The sequence below is a fragment of the Phaenicophaeus curvirostris genome, chromosome 2 (assembly GCF_032191515.1).
Source record: "Phaenicophaeus curvirostris isolate KB17595 chromosome 2, BPBGC_Pcur_1.0, whole genome shotgun sequence".
In the NCBI taxonomy this organism is placed as follows: domain Eukaryota; kingdom Metazoa; phylum Chordata; class Aves; order Cuculiformes; family Cuculidae; genus Phaenicophaeus; species Phaenicophaeus curvirostris.
The window spans coordinates 72,321,737-72,342,054 of record NC_091393.1 but is presented as its reverse complement, the minus strand read 5'-3'; the positions used below and the strand labels follow the sequence as shown (position 1 = coordinate 72,342,054).

General features: G+C 37.4%; 1 protein-coding gene across 1 annotated transcript in view; it reads left to right on the top strand.

Moving 5' to 3' along the window:
* Positions 1 to 20,318, top strand: part of TTC27 (tetratricopeptide repeat domain 27) — a 130,098-nt gene that overhangs the window by 15,763 nt on the left and 94,017 nt on the right. Inside the window, exons 4-8 of the mRNA XM_069852457.1 lie at positions 742 to 882; positions 3,240 to 3,342; positions 7,331 to 7,495; positions 11,445 to 11,581; positions 13,238 to 13,350. Coding sequence (XP_069708558.1) covers positions 742 to 882; positions 3,240 to 3,342; positions 7,331 to 7,495; positions 11,445 to 11,581; positions 13,238 to 13,350 — 659 coding nt within the window. The remainder of the gene's footprint in view (positions 1 to 741; positions 883 to 3,239; positions 3,343 to 7,330; positions 7,496 to 11,444; positions 11,582 to 13,237; positions 13,351 to 20,318) is intronic.

The window sequence follows — 20,318 nt, the reverse complement described above, 5'->3', positions numbered from 1 at the left end:
TGATGAACTGGCGTCTCCCTGAGTCTGAAGATAAACCGTTTGAATGCTTTCATTGCAGTAAAAGGGGGAGAAGAATAGATGACTGACATCTGACAGTCACCACTGAGAGACAGATTCCCTGGAGAGCTACTTCAAGCCCATTAAGTAAAAGAATCACTGTAGGGAACATCATGGAGGGAAGCAGAAGCATCCAAAGCAGAGAGAGGTTTTTATTCATTGGACAAAAGGAAGAATGGCTCTAATATTGCTGCCCTTATGCCACTCTAGCAGGAAGATCTCTCTGGGGAAAGAGGAAGATTACACATATTGACATCAGTGGAGGAAAATCTAGTGTTCTTGAGTGCTGTAGGATTAACTTAATTAACAAATTACTTTATTTCAGTGATTATGAATTGAATGACATGGATTTACCAGAAGCTTTCCTCCCTGGGTCATAGGAAGGATTATATTACTGGAATGTGTTTGGGAATAGTGTTGACTGGACATACACATTTCAGGAGGGAGGAAATTGGAGTCTTTCAGATCATGTTGATATGGTGTATCAGGACAGCAAGAAACAAGGCAGAATTCCTCATGACTTAGTAAAAGGTTGAGACTTCAAGAGAATGATTTTTTTTTTAATGTTTTCAGCAAACATTTTCCTTAAATACATGGATAGTTACTTTTCTGAACTCTACATTACATATGTTTATAAACTTACTTGTGTTTACTTGTCATTTTCTTTTTCCATCCATCTTTCAGCCAAAATCATTGCATGCAGCTATTCTGAAGATGCTGGTTCTAGATGGGGAATCAGTGTATACCTTGACTTCTCATCCTGTTTTGCTGCTTATAGCCAGGATAATCCTTGTGAATTCAAGACACAAACTTGCATCTTTTCAGGTAAGAAATATGTGACTAATGATTATGATTGCCAGCTACTACTCATTAATTTGTTCTCTCATTGTTTTCTTCATACCTCCTTGAATCAGTATAACTTTTATTTCTTTTTCCTGTAGCTCTGAGGTTTTTCTCTCTTGGAAACAGGTCAGACTGTGATTATAATAAAACGCGAGTATCTTTTTTTCTTAACGATAAGCTATTTTCTCATTGTCTTCGCCAAAAGAGAAGAAAGATGCCTTCATTACCTTAAAAATTAGAACATTTAATAGGAGCATTTTTTTTAAAGACACTTTTTGACATTATTTGAGGGGGAGGAGTGAGAGGCAATGCCATGTAAGGCAGCATACATATAGTATGTCTTTTTTAACAAGCTTTGGTATACTGTTAACCATTAACTGCATGAACTCTAAGCCATGGGAAGTTGTCTCTTTTGTTTGTCATTGTTCTCTACCTCTTCTGCAGCAGCCATGTGAAGGCTACCTGAAATCTCTGTTGTACTTGTTAAAAACAATAAAATATGATGAACCTCTTCTCAAGAGGGTTTTTGTCTCTACCTCCTTTGTATTTTAGCAGCAGCCTGGTTAGTAGGAGGACTCTGTGGAACTAGAGGACTTCTAACAACAGCAATTCCTTTTTATTGCATTCCAGTTGAACAGAATTTGGCTGGAGATCAAAATGCCACATGGTCTCTCTTTATGCTTGGCTGACAACATCCATTCCCAGCTGGGTCTTTGTATGAGTGATGAATTAAACTGTGTGGGAGATGTTGGCTGTACTGCATTTCTGGAAGCCAAACCTCCATCATTTTCCTGGTTATTCACATATGACTGCTGTTGAATTTCAGCAATTGGGTCAGGGAGGCAGAAAATGTACCTGGTACAGAGAATTCCCTTGCTGCTTCCCCTTAGACTGACATAAAGAGGGGCCTTCTACCCAGTGGAAGTTCTGTTACTTGTGGCTACATCAAGTTTGGATAGTAGTTCAAAGGCAGCAGCTGATAAAAACCACTTTTGCCAGCAGGTTGATGTAGCAGTTAAAGCTTTTGTTTCAGGTTGATTCGAACTGAATTTCTTAATATTTTTGCTTCTTAAGATTAGTGCAAATAAATTTAAAATGGTAAAATACATTGAAATATATTATCTAAAGCATTAATAAAGCCCTGTTTTATTACAAAATGCTATTGTAAATGGAAGATTAAATACTTAGAAATAATTCAAAAATTCTTAATTTGGTTCCCAAAAGGCTAACATTGCTAACAGAACTTTGTAGAGAGCTCAGCTGGCTTACCTGAAACTTTATAAATATGTTCTGTTTGATTCTAACAATTCTGATTGGCAAGCATCATGGCTCAGGAAATAGTATCATTAAGCTGGATATCCAGTTGTGTGGGAAAATTAATACTTCATTATATAATATAAAGCAAAACTTATTTTAATTGCTTTTAGGTTTCTAAGTAAGTGATGAAATATTGGGATTTGACCTTTTTGAGGAAGTCTGTTTGTGTGCTTTTACTCTGTTCAGCCTGATATCAAAAGTAATTTCATTGTTTTTTGGAACAGGTGCTAATATTCTTTTTGATGATTCCTTTCTAGGGACATTAGTCAACTACGTGTGATTGGTTTAGATATTTTTGCTTGAGTACTGTACAGCATTTAGGTTGGTCTGATACAAGTTTACTGTATAAAAAGTTCAGAAGGCGGGTGACTTGCAAAGGCACTTAAACATCTGTTTCACAGGAAACGATTGCCATGCTAACACTAGCAGAGTAACAAGTAATCATTAGAGCCTGTGTAGAAGTATGCCCTGTGTTCATAATCTTAAGTATAATTTTAAGAATAAATATTATATTATCAATTAGCTTTTCCATGCGTTTCCACCTGGTGCATCTAGGGAGGGATAAGATATATGCTGGGGAACTTACATGTTGTATATGCAGCTTTCTATAACCAGTTATTTCTTGAGCTGTGTTTCAGTTCTGCTCTAGAACCATTACTTAGGTCAGTAAAGCGTTTGCCCTTCTTAAAGTCCACACACGAACATTAATGCTTTCAGTTGTGACTGTAAGGTGTTCTCATGAGCATTTCTGGTTCTCTTCCACCTCTCTTAGTCTCCTTTCTACCCTCAGCTGAAGAAATAAAATGATTAAACAGAACAGGAAAAAATGCATAGAAGGACAGTGCTGGATGGTCATAAATACTGAATAGCTCATATACAAAAAGTAAATAAATAGTCTGAGACTCTTCAAACTGGAAAGATTACTGAAGTGTGAGATCATGGCTGTCTATTAATGAATGTGACATAAAAGAAGATAAGTAGGAAACTTTTAATTAACTTGAAGTATCTGTGTTTTCTTTCAGACATTATCTTGGTGGACTCTGAGGTATGTGAATATTCACCAGCAGTTGTTAGAGGAGAGATCACCTGAGCTTTTTACTCTTGCCCAGACCTGTATAAAACAAGGTATGTTTCTTATTACTGGGTTTATTGGCCTGCAGCATCAGTTGTAAGATATCACAGGGGTGGGCAATTTATAGGCTAAGCTCTCACAACATGATGCTTATCAGATGCTTATGTAACCCCTCTGTAGGGGGGGACAGGATTCACTTAAATTGACACCAACTTGTGTGGCATGTGCGATTTTCCAGACTCTGAGATAAAAATGGGAATGTGTGATTGTAGACAAAGGTTTTCTTTCCCCATGTTTTATGCTGTTAACTTGTTGCAAGCTCATTTAATGCCATTCAATATGGTTTTCATTCCCTATTTAACTGGACTTGTTTTGGTTTGAAAAGGGAGTGTCCTCGTTATGTATCTTCATAGGAGACTTAAACTTTTTGCCAGTTTTCTCTATCATCACCTAAGTTTCGCAACCTGTTATCTCTTTGCATTATATATAGAGAAAATATGCAGCATTATAACTAGATTATGTAATATGTATATTGATGTTTACAAAAGCATGATGTAGGAAGTTAAAATGTCAATGTAATTATATTATTTGGATGTTTTTCCAAGAGGAACAAACCCTTAATAGACTGTTAACGTTTGCTACATCAACCTATAAAGCTGGAAAAAGGAGTCAAACGTCTACATTCACACCTCACCCCTTAGTTAGCTAAAGAGCCTTCATTTAACTCACAAACCTGACATTTCCAACGACTTACATTTAAGAAATCTCTGAATTTAGAGGTGAGTTGTCATATAGTTGGGTTTTTTTTGACAAAATCAGCAGTCTTAAAATGATGAAGTTTCATCTCTCCCCTCTCTTACCGCATCTTAATGGAGCTTTTCTGATTGGAACCATATGTAGGTCCAGGCCGTGCAAAGTGTATGTAAAATATGAAGTATGTTTTGGTCCTTGAAGAACTTCCAAATAGGTAACAATGATTTTAGTACAGTAGAGGAATTGACTGTAGGATTTTATTGGGGTGCTCAGCAGTAAAGAACACAGACTTAATGCTCCTACTCAGCACTAAATTAACTGGAGTGGAAGGGCTTTGTTTCAATTGATTTAAACTATGGGGTGTTTTTTTTTGTATTTTTTTTTATATATTATTAGAGAATTTTGAGCCAAGTTCTAGAGTTATCTTGCACAGGTTGTTGTTCTGAGTATTCCAGCGGTTTTGCAGTTCTGTTAGAGTACTGCAGTTCTTGTTTGACAGTATAGTCTTACTACATTAACTTTGGAGAATGCAGAGTACATGAAAACACTTTTGGATTCTGTTGAATACATAAAATCTGTAATAGAGAAATTTGCCACACATTTATGTGTCTGATTTTTTCTTCTTGCAAATATCAAAAAACTTGGAACAAAACTGAAAGAAAACTAATCATCAAATTAATTAAAATACAATAACTAGGTGATACTGGGTAGAAGTACAGTAGTTTGTGCAGCGCTGATCTGTGCAGAGGATGCTGCTGCATATGCAATTTAGTACTAAAACATCAGTCTCCAGTGAACTGTTTTGAGACTCCTAGATACGGTTTCCAGAGAAGATGATGCAAATTACGCTTGAATCTGTAGTGAGTTTTTTTCCAGATAGGCTTTACTGCCTGCTGCGTTTAACAGTTTCTTTACTTTGTAATTAAGCTGTCTGGTAGGTCAAACGGGTACTTTTGTATTCCATAAAATAAATACTTAATAAACCTTTTACTAGTTTTTGATTTGGGGTTGAAAAACGCTCTTGCTTGTTTTGTATCAACTCAAATAGAAAAATTTGTCATAATTACTGGAGAACAGACAATCAAATTTGGAAGCAGTTATCTTTTCTATTTAAAATATGTTGTTCTCAAGTGTAAGGTCGACATCATCACCTGAACAGAAGACAGTGTGCAGTGATTCCCTGCTATTCTGAAGCAGGTGTGCAAAACCAGTAGTACTCAGTACAGTTTCCAATCCACTCGGCCTTGTGCTGAACATGGCACGGGTTGCCAGGGGCCGTCTTAAGTTTGGGACATCAGTGCTTCTATGCAGCTACATCAGTACTAGTAATGCTGTGAAACTTTCCACAAATGTCCTTGAAGTCTCAAATTCCTAAACTTGTCAAGTTTTGCCATTAGCATCGTAAGTAAATAGAATAGGGAGTGGTAAGGCTGCTTCTCTCTATCACTTTAGTTTGTTAAAGCAGCAGCGTGTAAGCTTTTAGCACAGGTAATTTCATATCCAATTTAAATTGAATCAAATAATTCAATTGGAAATTTGCATTTTTGTGCTACACTAAAGAGTCAATGCATGTTTACTTTTGTATAAAACCCTCGATGCATTTTTGAGTACCTTTAATAACACCTCTGGGAAGCCATCAGAGTGGCAGTGTGTGTGTACAGGGTGTGGAAGGCAGGTAGAGATGGCAGATGTCCCAAACAATTTAATGAAATTTTTTATTTTTACTCTTTTTATAAAACCCAAAGCTTTTATTAATAAAGCAGATATTTTATTGTCCTGGGGGCATTATTCACTTTTTAAAAGAGAAAAAGTTTAATGTTAAATATGGACAAAAGTGTTAAAATCTTAGATCATTTCTTAATTGAGAGCGTACGTTACTTGAATGTGAGGTTAACATTCAGCTGACTTTCTCAATTTGGACATAATTTATTTGAAATGGGCTTTATGTTAAAAGCAGAGATTAAATTGCACAGCGTTTGTTTTTAAATAGTAGTCTCTTGAGGTTTTTTCTTTTTTTTAAGGATTAGGTTGCAACCTGCTGCATTCTCTTTCCTACTTTAGTTGAAAACCATTGGAGTATTATTTTTAAATTACCAAGTTGCTTTCATTAAACAAAATCTCTGATTTCAGACTTTGAAAAAAGAAACCTAAATTGCTAGGCAGGATTTATCCATACAAAATCTTATTAACTGACTTCAAAAAGCTGTGTAAAAACATGTCCAGGCTTAGCAGCTTTCTATATTAATTGAAAGATTCTGAGAGTTAACAAGTACTCTAAAATAAAGAAACCCAACCAAAAACCTAGGAGGTTTAAACAGTAAAATCTCTTCAGGCTAGAGTTGACTGCCAAACCTCTACATTAAAAAGTCAGAGAAAAATGTTTAAAAAAATCTTTGATAATATAATTTTTTCAAATAGTAAAAACTTTTTACTAATCTTAATAGAGCATGTTTGAAAAATTAAGCATCCATCAAATAACTAGCATCTGTGCTAGTCTTGATTAACAGTCTTTTTAGGTACTGTGATGCTATGAGCTTTTAAAGGACTCTATTATGGAAACATATTCTGGCAAAATAAAGAAGTTGAGCCCAAAGTAAAAAACTACTGTCATTCAGCAATAATTCTCAATAATTTTAATTTAATGGTCTGTATTTTACTATGCAAGGATATAATTTTGTCACTTATATATTTGACTGATAGAATTTAAATATACAAGAAATATGAGTACTTCTGTGCTGGATGAAAAAAATATCAAGTCCACTTTCCTAAAGGTTTCAGATTTATTTAAAAAGGTATCTTCTCCTGTTCAGTTGGAGAACATGATGCTTATCACTCAACAAATCAGTATTTATTAAATGCCCACCCCCAAAGAAAGAAGAAAAAAACCCCTAGAGATTCCCAAATCCCTATTCGTTGCTCAATATGCCGATGAAACTTTCTCATTTAAAGCCTGCTACTTAAGGAGGATATTACCTCAATATCCTCTATTGAGATTTCCTTTTTTCTTTAGCAGGTTGAAGACAATTCAAGTTGTTTATTTCCTGCAAGAGTAATATATCCCAATTCAAGTTCACTGTAAATATAAGATAAAACTTTTTTTATTCTAGTAATAACCCTGAGATATAAAATTTGAAAAATGCTTTAAATAGTGCGTATCTTCTGTACACTGACTGTAGATTTTTAAATCTGGGGAGGTGTAAAGTTTCTTTCGTGATACTTGAAATATATTTTTAAAATATCATACTCCTGGAATGCATCCTGATAGCTTTTCTTTTTCTTAATTTGCAGTGACAGAAGCAGAAACTGTATTCACAGGTGATAAAAGCTGGCACTTAGCAGTTCAGTTCCAGCTTGAGTGTGCCTATACATTTCTGTATTACTATGAGTATAAAAAAGCTAAACAGTGTTTCAACACAGCTAAAGACATAACGAAACTGCAGGTTAATCTTACAGGTAAGTTTTGCTTGCACAGTCTATCAGTATGGTTTGTTGGGTCAAGCTAACTTTTGTTGGGGATTTTTACACACCCAAGTAGAAACTGTTTTGAAAAAATCTTGACTTTTAATGGGTAGGACTTACTTATCTTCTAAGAATTAGCATTGCTTGGAATGTCATCCAGTGTTACAATGTCATCCCTAATATGGGTGTGTCTGAGCTGTGGTACTGCAATTGTTCCTTCTCATATTCCATATCAAATTCTGGGTGTAGTTGTCTCTGTTATGGGACTCCTAAAATTAGTTTGTGTCGTGATGAATAGATTTTCTGTGTTTTGTTGTTGTTTTTTTATTTTGTTTGGAGACACTTACAAAGAAGTCTGCATGGATCTAATGCAGTCTTTCGCGTTTTATGCAACTAGCCTAGATCTGTTCCATGTAAATTGCTTTTACAAGTCACTTCCAGGACTGTTGTTATCACAGGAAATAAGTAGAATGTGAAACTTCTGATGAAACGGAATATCTAGGATTCAATAACTATGGAGCCTTTATCCTTTCAGAACCTGTGCTTTGGAGCCAGACAGATCAGATTGCTGCACTTGTAACTTATTTTAAAATTACCTGTATAGATTTGTCACTGCTTGGTCTAGCTCATCCTGCTATATAATTAAAATGACATAAAATGCACACCTCTTCTGTGTGACAACTTCTGTGCCTGAGTAGACATGCAAAAGCCTTTATATAGGGGTTTTTTAATAGATTTATTAGTGGTAACTACTTAGGAATGGAAACTTGCTGCCTCCTTACCTATTACACCACTGTATATTGCAAGGCTAGCTGTTGCTTTATATTTACATGGGAACTGCAGTTACCCCTACTTATAGCCTGAGTCAGTTTAACATTTTATGTTAAACCCACAAACAGACCAAACAAAAAACCAAAACAATTTTTGTGGAATTCCATACTTGTTTCTTCAAAGGTTTTAGACGTTCACTTTGCAAAATCTGTAATGAAAATCTTGTGGCATAATGTTTTTGTGTAACTATGAGTTTACTATGTTCAGTGTTGCTTGCTTAAAACACAGGAGTAATTTACATTTGTTTCTTTGAAGGAATTGCACATATGTCAGTTGATCCTATCCCTTTTTCCTATGTGCAACATATCCTGTATGTGTGAATTGTTGCGTATGTGGCATGTGCCGCTAGCTTGATACTATAAGGTAGTTTTCTTTTAAAATTAACCTGTATTCTTTTCCTCTATTAAAAACATTGGTGCTTGTGGTGACACTCAAGGTATAAGAGTTTAAATAGCTAAGAACAAGTAAAATCAAAGTGGCAGGTGGATGTTCACTGATATTCCTCAAATTAGAGCTACGTGTTGGATTTTATTTTCCCCCTTTGAGGGAGATATTTGGATTTTGGCTTAATAATTTCCTTGAAACTAACCTAGGAAAAACACTTTCATTTGGTGGGCAAAAAAATGTTTGGACGCAGTGGAATTTTTTATATTTTTAATTACGTTACCAAGAGGACATGCTGGTCCCAGAGAGAGATTGTGGTGACATAGCCTCTTGGAAAAATGTTGTGAAACTCCTAAAAGTTCTGTGGGTTATCTCCATGAATTAGAATAGTTATGATGAATAACTAACCTGAAGGCAAATGAACTGAACTGAACATGTGGGAATTGTTGTCATTCTAGACAATTTCATTTGACATGCATTTTTTGCCTAAATGGAAGGAATGTTACATCATCAGAAAAGACTTTGCTCTAATGTAAAAATTCAGTCTCTAGCAAAGACATTTTTTAAGGCTATTGGAAGGAATTTCCTTTTTAGGAAAGGATTTTGAGAGGGTTTTTATTCTTTAATGGCTGTACTCCTTACTAGTTGAACATTTTATTATGGCATGGACATCTATGCTGTTTTTAAAGAGAAAATTAAGACCCAATATTTTACAAAGTTATTTTAGGGATGTGTGGATAAATCATACTTCTTTTGGCTTGTGTACTTTTTAAAGTTCTATTAATCCAGGTCTGTGCTGTATACATAATTTATTAAAAAGCATGCTTATGTCCCTCACAGTGAGTCACAGCCATCAATAATGCCACAAAACAATTTCCAGTAAAAGGGAAGATTGTGGTCCTTCTTGCATATAAATTTACTAAAATGAAGGGTAGTAGTCCAAAATAAATTTAAGGCAAACAGGTCTGGAGGATTAATAATGCTGAAATCAGAGGTCTGCATATTGTCTGCTTTATTGTTTACTTGCCTAGTAATGCATCCCTGGGAAATTGTAGTATGGAACAGAAGGCAAAGACTCCGTAGTTTTCCTGTCTTTTGTGAGGATTTGTGGTGGTATAAAGCAAGAAAATTTCCCCCCCAGCTTAAACACATGATATGTGTTATCCAAATAAATACAATTATGTTTTGTCCCTGTAGCAGCGAGAAATTCTTTGCTTAAAATAATAGGGGGGGGGGTGTGCATTAACACATCACAATTTCTGTGTGATAACAAGTAAATTTCTCGGTAACCGGCATAACTTCATGTTTTATTCAGTTGTTTTAAGCAGTAAGATGTAATAGGAAGTAAATTACAGCATAATGATATTCAAGGATTATTAGAATAGAGAACTGAATGCTACTGTGTAAAATTAGTATGAATCAGTACCCAGTATTTTAATCTGTGTCTCTCTTCTCTGCAGTGTGCCTTGTGATAGTAAGGTGATATTTTTAGAACGTTTTTCATTTCTTCATAAACTCTTAACACAGGGCTTTTGCATTAAGAGGAGTAATTGGCAGAAAAGGAGAAATCAGTTTAATTTCTGGTTTCCCTACTGCTCTCTTTCCACCTCCAGGAAGAGAAGGGGAATGACTGCTGCTTCAATTCCTGTGCTAGGCGAATCTTGCTGGCATTGGCCTCATCCACAGGCTTTTGTCACTTGAGCAGTCACATTGTCTTTACCTGAAAGAATTTGTCCTGCAAAATTTTCGAAGTTATAATTAAGAACTTGATCTTCATTGGTTCTGCAAAAGCAACAGTGGATCAGGATTCAGTTTTCTGTTTCAGTTATTTGACTTCCGCAGTTCACATTATCTGAGTGTTGTATCATAGTAAATAATAAGCGATTCAACCTCCAAATTTTATAGAGTAATTTTTAGCTCTATTCTTGGCTTACTCTCTTGAAATTATTATATGATTTCTCTGCAGCTTGCAAACAGGTTGCTAACAGACGTGTTTTCAATTTGGTATAAATGTCAAATTGCCACCCTAAAAAACAGTAAAAGTTGTCTAAGGATCAAATAAAGAACTGAAGAAACAACACTGAAAGGAATTTCACTTTGTGCATTCTGAATATTGATTAATTCAATAAACAGCCTTTGTTCGTTTCACACTCTGTTGGTCTGTTGTGGTTTCGTTTTCTCCCATGTTAATTTTACAGTATCTTATGTGCTGTATTAAGGTAATCTTGTGTCTGTGATCCTTCTTCATAGACCTAAGTCGTCAAATGAAGATATGAAACATTTAAAATGATGGCCTGTCAGATATTATGGGATTTTCATTTGCCTAAATATGTCGATGTTGTCATTAACTTTAGCAGGCAAATCGAATGGTTGTTGTGACTTATTGCTAGGGAATAAGTAGGGAACTGATGAAGTTTCATGACAATGAGTTTTCAAGAGACAATATGGTGGGTTATGGGGAATTTACCTAAAAGCGGCTTTGCAAGTCCTACTTAGCTGTGTTTATAGATTTGCAGTGTATATGTCATTTGTATCCCATAGCTAGCAGTGAGAACATGTGGTTCACTGTAAAGAGGTCAAGAAGAATTAAACCACTACTAAATTCCATAGCTTAATTCTCAATGTATTTCTCTTTTTATGTTACTTTTTTGTGAGCAACTTTCTAGTATACAATGGGATTACTGGTTTTCAGTGTTCATTAATAAAAACTTGTATTAATTTTCTTTAGGTGCTTTGGGGAAGAGAACACGATTTCAGGAAAGATATGTTGCACAGCTTATTGTGGATGTCCAAAGAACAGGTGATTTCCCTCTTCCTCACAGAGAACTAAGTCCAGCTCCAACACCTTTAGAAAGCTTAACAATGGTATGTATTTGAGAAGACTCAATTTCTTGAAATGAAAATGTTCTGAAGGTTTTTTTAGTTGTCTGCAAGGCAAAAAGCATGCGGTGCTTGGGAGAAACTTGCATATGATTTCTGAATGTTTTTGCAAAAGATGTAGGGCAGTTGTTTGTCTAATATTAAAGGACATGGTGTAAACATATGACCGTCTGCAAGACAGATGTGGCTACTCAATTAGAAGCATATTTGCAAATACGATCTTCTACAGTTTATGTGTTAATGTCTAGTGACTGAGAATGATGGAGGTAAGAAAACAGATGAGAGACAGATTTTCAAAATAGAAATGCACAGATTCCTAAGGACTAACTGACTTGTTTAGTACCAGTGTGAAGATAGGAAATCGGTCTAGATATTCCTACTGGCATGAATTATGCGACTTCACCCTTCTGGTCTTAAGGGTGTACTTCAATTACAAATTTCTCAACAACCACTGAATTATTTTGGGATGGCATTTTTCCTTCATGAGACAATGTTCGGGACAGGATTTAGAGTTATTTGGACTTGCTGAAGAAGCTAGAGATAAATTAAGGCATTATGATCCAAGATTTACTCTTCAGGTTGAAGAGCCTTAATAAATAAAGGTTATGCCTTCACAGACTTCCAGGTCAAGCAGGGATCTTAAGCAGAAGAACCTGACCATACTCTTCTGTTTCTAAATTGAATGCACAAATATCTTAGGAAATTAACTATCTTAGCTTTTCTTGTGTCCATTAGTAAGTTTTTACTGTTGTAGTAACTTTGATGAAAAGAGATTGGCTGCATGTATATCACAACTTGTACTTATATTGAAACTATGTATAGCAACCCATAACAATTTCTGTGAACATAATAATTCACTTTTCAGCCACAGATAACTAAGTACTCCTTAAATAATTTGTTCCAAAGTAAGTTTGATGGAAAGTCAGAAGTACTTGTTCAGGAGCAGAGCTTTTCAGAATAGCCCTTCTTGCCTTTACTAAGGAAAATATCTGGAGGTGCTGCCTCAGTGGGTTTTTTTTTTTCAATCTGTTTCTTTAATTTGCGAAACTCCTTTAAAAAAAAAACCAAAAAAAAACCACAAAAGAAAGAAGAGGAGGACCAGTTCCCTGTGTAAGGAATTTAACTGCGCTGGCAGAAGGCATGCTTTACTTACTTGCACTTTGCTGATACGTTGAATGAAATCCATAATTTTACAGAGGTCTGTGGTTGCTAGCCTGAAAACCTGCAGCTTGGGAGAGCACTTAACATTATACAATCAAGCTGAAACAGATTATGTATAATAAGAAGATATTATTGATAATGCTACAAGCAATAATTTGGGAAGGAAAATCCCGTTCATCCCTTATTTAAGTAGAAAAATCAGTATTCAGGTAGCTTGAAAGTTGCTCTGAATTCTGTTTGTCCAGCATGATAACCGCTGTACTTGTAGCAAAAATGGTTTGGACAATGCTTCCTTCTGCTAGCTTAGTCAGTTAGTTATCCTGCCATAATTCTGGTAAATTAATTTCCATTTTGTTGTTTTCCGATGTTCGTATTTTCCTTTTTCAACAAGTTGAGTTGGGTTTTTTTTCATATTTTGCAGGCATCAGTTTCTCTGCAACTATTCATATTTATTTTAAAATATTTTTTCTCCTCCAACAGAATTATGATTTAAATGATGATACACTGCTTAATGAGATAAAACTAGCAGATACTGATCAGCACAAGGTACCTGATTTGTGTGCAGAAGAGCTTGCTGTAATCCTTGGAATATGGTAAGTTAAGTCAATTAATTCAGATAAAAACCTGCATGAATCATTGTGATAATGAAATAATGAAGTGATGAGTTGATGGGATTTTTTTTTTCCTTCCTTATCTTACAGTCTGGCTAAAATGCTATAAGTTTCACATTATACGTGGATAGCGTTTTCAGTTACCTTAGAGTGAATGGTAGTGTCCAGTTCAGAATTTCAGCAGTGTTTCATTAATTGCTGTATTGTTTTCTTATTCTGGAAAAATCTTCTTGTTGTTTGTGCCTCGAGTGCAGGGTGGCTTTAGCTACTATATGGTGATGGCAGGTTTTGAAAATGTGTTTCAGAGTCTGCAATGGTCAGCTTCCTATGAGGATCAACCGTGTCTTTCAAACAAAATGCTGTCTTGATATTCAGTGCAGTGGGAATACTTGTATAAATTCAGAGCATCCATTGCTAGTTACAAGCTTTGGTACGAATTCCACATGGTTTTGCACCGAAGCTTTTTCTTGTCCTGGCTTTCAGGAATTATGTACTACATGGGTTTTAGAAATAGCACTGAAGAGCAAAAAACAACTTCAGATTTGAGGGTAATAACATGGGTTCTAATACTTATCCTCATTTTCTAATAGAGAAATACTTTTTCTATGACATAGTGGTCATTTATCTGATGGCAGTTATCACACACTTTTTTTGTGTGTGATTTGTTTCGGAAGTATTAGTGTGTCAAAGTGAAAATTGTGACCTTGATATAGTATTCATCATTCATACATTTTTCTGATCTCCGAGTTGCAAAATGATGGAATCTACAGTACTGCTAAAGTATGTCTTGCCCAAGCCAGGAGGAGGCCAGGAGCCAAACAATACATGAATGCTAGTTCCCAAGTCTCAGACTGGTGTTCTGTTTGTAGGGGCACACGGATGTTTTAAGACCTATCTTTGTGATAGGGTGTCAGCAGTAACAGGCCAGTGAAAGGCTAGTGAGACAGTTCAATATGCTAACAATGCAGCATCTGTCAGTTTGTTTGTGACATCAGGCTTCTTCTTTGTTTTGTAGCACACATAATATTTCTCTCCCTCTCTCCCCACACCCAAAATTTTCATATTTCCCATTCTTGTCTGTAAAGTGCAGTGGAAGTCATTATCATAGAGAAGAGGGTTTTCTTTGACATGCCCATTTCTCAGACTGCAGCTTTTTGAAGGGCCAGATGCTTGCCTGGTTATAGTCACATGTCTGTAATTTCAGCTATATCCTTTAACAATTCAGCCATCCACTGTAATCAGGAATTCATGAATGGAATATGTACTGTGGCTTTGTATTTTCTTTATTCCCCAAGGCTTAAGTTGTTTTCTTTTCAAGTCCATATCTAGATCCATTGTGAAGGCAAAGGAATGGAGTAGTCAGTGTAGACATAAGTCTTTTGCACTGATTCAAGTCAAGGCAAAGCCTTCCCCTTCTTGAGGAGCATTTTCATGTGCGCTGCATTTTTTTAACATAATATGTTCCTGTATTCAGATTATATTATTCTCCCCTGCTCGCAGCTCTCTGAAGGAAATTTTAATCTGCCTATTTGTCTTTCTCTTTTGTCCTCTCTCTCTCTCTTTTTTTTTTTTAAAGTGTAGAATTTGAGCGTGACATTGACTGACTGCATGGTAGGTTTCTTGAGCACAATATACCACTTTGAAACCACCTCTGTCATGGTCCTGAATAGCGTCTAGAAACCATCTTGACTGCAAGCTGTGCATGAATATTATAATCCAAGTGCTATGTGAGTTTGGCAGGACTCAAAGCAAGAAGCTCATTTAAGAAAATAAAACCAACCAACAAACCAAAAATTTAGTATTGATTCCCCAGAGGAATGGTAAATGCCTTTCAGCTGGTGGGATAATATTAGACAACTCAAAACTATTTCAGTCACAGATGGAGACAAGATTTTCTGTTCAGGCATGTTGCAGAGATGTTAGTTGAATGCTAGAGTGCCAGCTTTGGTAACTCTTCTTCTGAGGGGATTTAAGATACAATCCGTGTGACTGAGTGGCATTTAGGCTTGGATTCCTGGCTGTACCCCTGGTGTCTGTGCCAGCTGTTTGCATATCAATTTGCCAGGAAGCATGTACATATTTAAAGTATTTAGCATTGGCTTTTAAGCAAAACATACTTCTCAACCTTAGCTATAGCAAATTCCTTGCTTTTCTTTCATGCTTGAGGACTTCCTCATTTCATAATTAATATGTTGGCTTTGGAATTCCTTTAAGTTTCCAAAGTTGTTCTATGTAGGCTTTGATTTAGGTCTAGCACCACCTTAATGGTATGTGCTGTTGACTGCCATTGTCTGCAGCAGATGATTTTTCTCGTGCAGATACACTCTTAAAGACTGTCCTGCTTTGTTGAAGAGAGGCAGCCTGCAGGGTAAAGAAGAAGAGTAACTGTGATGAATTTTTTCCTGTACATTTGACTGTGTTTGGTAGTATTTGTTTTACAGCAAATGCCTGTAATTCAGAAATGCCTGTAATTCAGCTGGTATTTTTGTAGCTAATGTTAACTCAAAATCAGCGGCATGCAGAAATGTTTGTGGATAGCAGAACAAATATTGTTATGACTTCCAGAAAACGCTTCATTACAATTATGTTGCATATACTATGGGATTATCTTAATACACGTAACGTTTACTGTTGTGAAGTAAGTTTCATCTCAAGTAGGTTACAATGATCAAATGGCTAAACAAAGTACTATTGCAGTATCAGTACAAGAATTTTCATCTCCTCCTCCCAAACATTTTGAGAGGACATAAAATATTTTTTGAAGTGTTGAAATATCTTATAACAGCCTTTACAATAATCCAACCAACATCTCATACAATATGCTTAAGCAAGTTTGTAAATAATGTGCATGAGCCTGAATCGATTAGAATTTTTTTTTATACCTCTCTCTGATGCACAGATGTAAGGAAAGAGCAACTAATTTATTTGTAATCCACTTACATAAAAAAGTAACAATGTAAACTGTATCCAGCCAGCTGTCTGTGGCATCTGTAATTTGAGGCAGTTTCCTTTAAAGTTTTTGGTTAATCTATTTCTTTTCTGCAAATTCTTTTTCTTCCAAATAGTGAACAGTCTATAGAACTAAATCTAAAAGAGAAAAAAATGCCTCTTACGATAATGAAAGTGTAGCTAAAGCAAAGTATAGAGGGGGGGAAAGACCACCCCAGTCTACCTCACTTAAAATGGAATAGGAAATCTTGGAGTGTCCACGTTTAGTAGCATCTGTATAGGAAGAAACTGTCTAGAGGTGTCTTCAGGTCGTCTCCCTGCAGGAGTAATGCAGCCTAAGAGAAATATTGAAAAAAAAAATCCTAGGAGTGCAGAAGCATGAAAATACATGAAAGTAACCAGTCATGATGGGTATAAAATTTGTTTTATAGTCAAACCTTAAGACTATGGCCAGAACTTCGTATACAGCCTCAAACCAAACTTTCAGAAGGTGATGGAAAAAGATATTAAAGTTCCAATTTAATAAAAAAAAAATTAAAAAACTCCAAGAATGGGCCATTGTATGATTTAAATAATGTTTTCACAGAACTGTAGAATGGTTATGGTTGGAAGGTGTGGATGACCTTGTGAGCACTTGGTTACAAGAAAAAGGTCATGAGGCCCCTCGAAGCCTGGCTACCTAAGCTTAGTTATTATGTTACAATAGTTATGGCTGAAACGCAAGGCTTAGCAAGTTCAAAGCCGCTTAGATCATAGTACAGAACGTAGTGAGACTGAGATAATCATGTTTGTAGTTGTTTCTTTTTAAGAACTTGATGTTTAGATAATTATAATAGCCGTGGTAACAGAATAATGCAGTATTGTGTTATATTTAGACCTTTTGTAATAAATGACTAAAATAATGTAACCAATGATGAGCCTTTATTTTGCAATATGTATGAGCTAATTAACTAGTGTATATATGTCATCGCTTTATCCCTAATAAATTGAGACTTGTTGATCATCATCTGATGTGCATGTCTCCCGTCGTTTCCGACAAATGGTGACCCCGACGTGATAAAGGTGACCGTATATACGAGCCTTGTTGCCACGGCGGAACGACGAGTGGTTTGAGTCCTTACGCGGCGAGGACGGCTATAAGCGCAGGAGGAACTGCGCCGAGCCCCAGGTGACCGTATAGACGAGCCTGGTCGATACGTGCTGCCGAGACCTTGGAGAGCCGCAACAGCGCTGACGTTTTAAGGTATGGAGAGGCAAGCAGCATATGATTTATTTACCTGTTTCTTAACTAAGCGGCAGGTCAAAGATGTAGATTTAAAAAAGGAACTTCCAAATTTATTAGCATATGGTCAAGAGCAGGGTTGTTTTCAAAACCCGCATACTGTACACGAGTTGTCTGAATGGCGCAAATTCAGAGATAAATTATGGGAGGCAGCAATTGATGGGGACAAAACCGCAAAGAAGTTTGGTAAAGCATGGAAAATTATACATAATGAGCTGTTACAGTACCAGGCAGAACAAAAAGCCGCCGTGCATGCCACAGCCGCGCAAGATAAAAATAAGTCTTATATCTCTGACTGGATGCAGGTTCCTATTTTACCTCCCAGCACAAATACTGTTGTTCTACCTCCCCCTCGACCTCCTCCACCTCCTGATGCAGTTGTTCCCTCTGCGCCCCCGGCGGTGCCTCCACATTCTCTGCCAGCTGCTACTTCCCCGGCGCCCCCGGCGGTGCCTCCACATTCTCTGCCAGCTGCTACTCCCCCGGCAGTAGACTCACCGCCAGATCCACTCCCCTCTGATTCTATTCCAACCCCTATCAAGGTATCTACCACGTCTCCTAGCCTGAAGGGTGATACCTTGCCTGGTGCTGAATCGGATTTGGCCGAAGCCATGGCAAGGGAGCATCGAGAAGCATGGGCAACTTTAGCTAGAGAGGGTGTAGATACGGGAGATGCTGATGTGTTTCACGCGGCTGCTCAGTTGGCGTGCCCAGTAATTTATCATCCCTTGCCCGGCGGTGGATTGAATGCTACTGTAACAGCCCTAGACTGGAAGCTTTTATCACAGCTCCGATCCACTGTTAGTCAGTTTGGAGTGAGCAGTGAACCCGTTAAACAAATGTTAGATTATATATGGGATACACAGTTATTATTGCCCTCCGACTGTAGAGGAGTGGTTCGCCTCCTTTTTTCACCACATCAACAACTGCTTTTTAATGCTCATTGGCAAACTTTGGTAAATCAATGTCTAGCTGTGCAGCGAGACCCAGCAGATCCCCTTTATGATATAACTATGGAGGAATTAATGGGTCTGGGACCATTTTTGCGAACGGAGGCTCAGGCACTTATCGGCCCAGATAAACTACGTGAAGCTATGCGCCTTGTTCGGTTGGCAATTACTCGTGTAAAGGATCCGGGTGGTGTACCAGTTTACATGGGAATTAAACAAGGTCGTGACGAGCATTTTGGTACCTTTATAGCCTTTGTAGTTGAAGCTATTAAAGAGTTAGGACAGGGCTTACAGGAACAAGCAAAAGCCTCTCAATCACAAGTGTTAGCTGCTCTTGCACCTCTCCAAGTGTCCGCTGCGCAAACAAGGAATGCACAACCCAGAGGCCGGCCGAAATGTTATCGTTGTGGAGTGCTCGGACACACTCGGCGAGAATGTGCAGCAACAGGAATATGGTGTGCCCGATGCCGATCTGATACACACAATACTGGAGCTTGTCGCCGCAGATCGGGAAACTTCAATGGGAGCGCGACTCGCAGCTTCCGCGCGACGACACAAGTGGCACTGCCTCTACACTTTCGCCAGCAACCCGAGGCAGCCTTGGGCTCGACTTGGCAGCCTCAGTAGATACTAATTTGCTGACGAACCAGCCACACAAGATCTCAACTGGAATCATCGGACCACTAAAAATTGATGGACAACAAGTAGGAGCACTGTTAATTGGGAGATCCTCCGCTTCAATGTTGGGACTTTTCGTACTCCCTGGACTCATTGATGCTGACTACACCGGAGAAATCATGATTATGGCCCATACGCCGTTTCCACCTGTTTGTATTCGCAAGGGACAACGAATTGCTCAATTGATACCAATGCCACAATTAACCAACAAGCTGACTCCAATTTCTACTTCTCCCCGAGAAGACAAAGGATTTGGTTCTACAGGAGGACTCACGCTGTTAACAATGAACCTCTCAGAGCGTCCTAAACGTAAAGTTACAGTGACCTATCAAGGAACTCATACTACATTGTTAGGACTTTTTGACACTGGGGCGGATTCTAGTATAATTGCCCCACAATTTTGGCCTTCTGATTGGCCAATTCAGCCAGCTACGGTAACAGTTTCTGGAGTTGGGGGTCTAACACTGGCCCAACAATCACCTACCGTGACTGTAAAAATTGATGGCCGGAAAGTCTCTGCTGTTTTTTCAATAGTTCAGCTGCCACCTACTGTTCAATGTTTAGTTGGCCGAGATATTCTCGCTCAATTGGGACTGGTTCTCACAAATGAGCACCCTTTAACCTTGTAGCCATTGCTTGGTCTTTCCCAATTCCCATAACTTGGACAACTGATACACCAGTATGGGTTAAGCAATGGCCTTTAAAACGGGAAAGCCTTCAGCAAGCACATCATTTGGTGCAGGAACAACTTCAGCAAGGACATTTAAAATTATCTATTAGTCCCTGGAATACTCCTATCTTTGTTATCAAGAAAAAGTCAGGAAAATATCGTCTTTTGCATGATCTAAGAGCTGTGAATGAGCAAATGGAACCTATGGGGGCCTTACAACCAGGCCTCCCAAATCCATCTATGCTCCCTCAAGATTGGCCTCTACTGATCATTGACCTGAAAGATTGTTTTTTCACTATTGATTTGCACCCAAAAGACACAAGACGTTTTGCATTTACATTACCCTCTTTGAATAGAGAAGGTCCAGATCAACGCTTTGAATGGACAGTATTGCCTCAAGGTGTGAGAAATAGCCCGACCT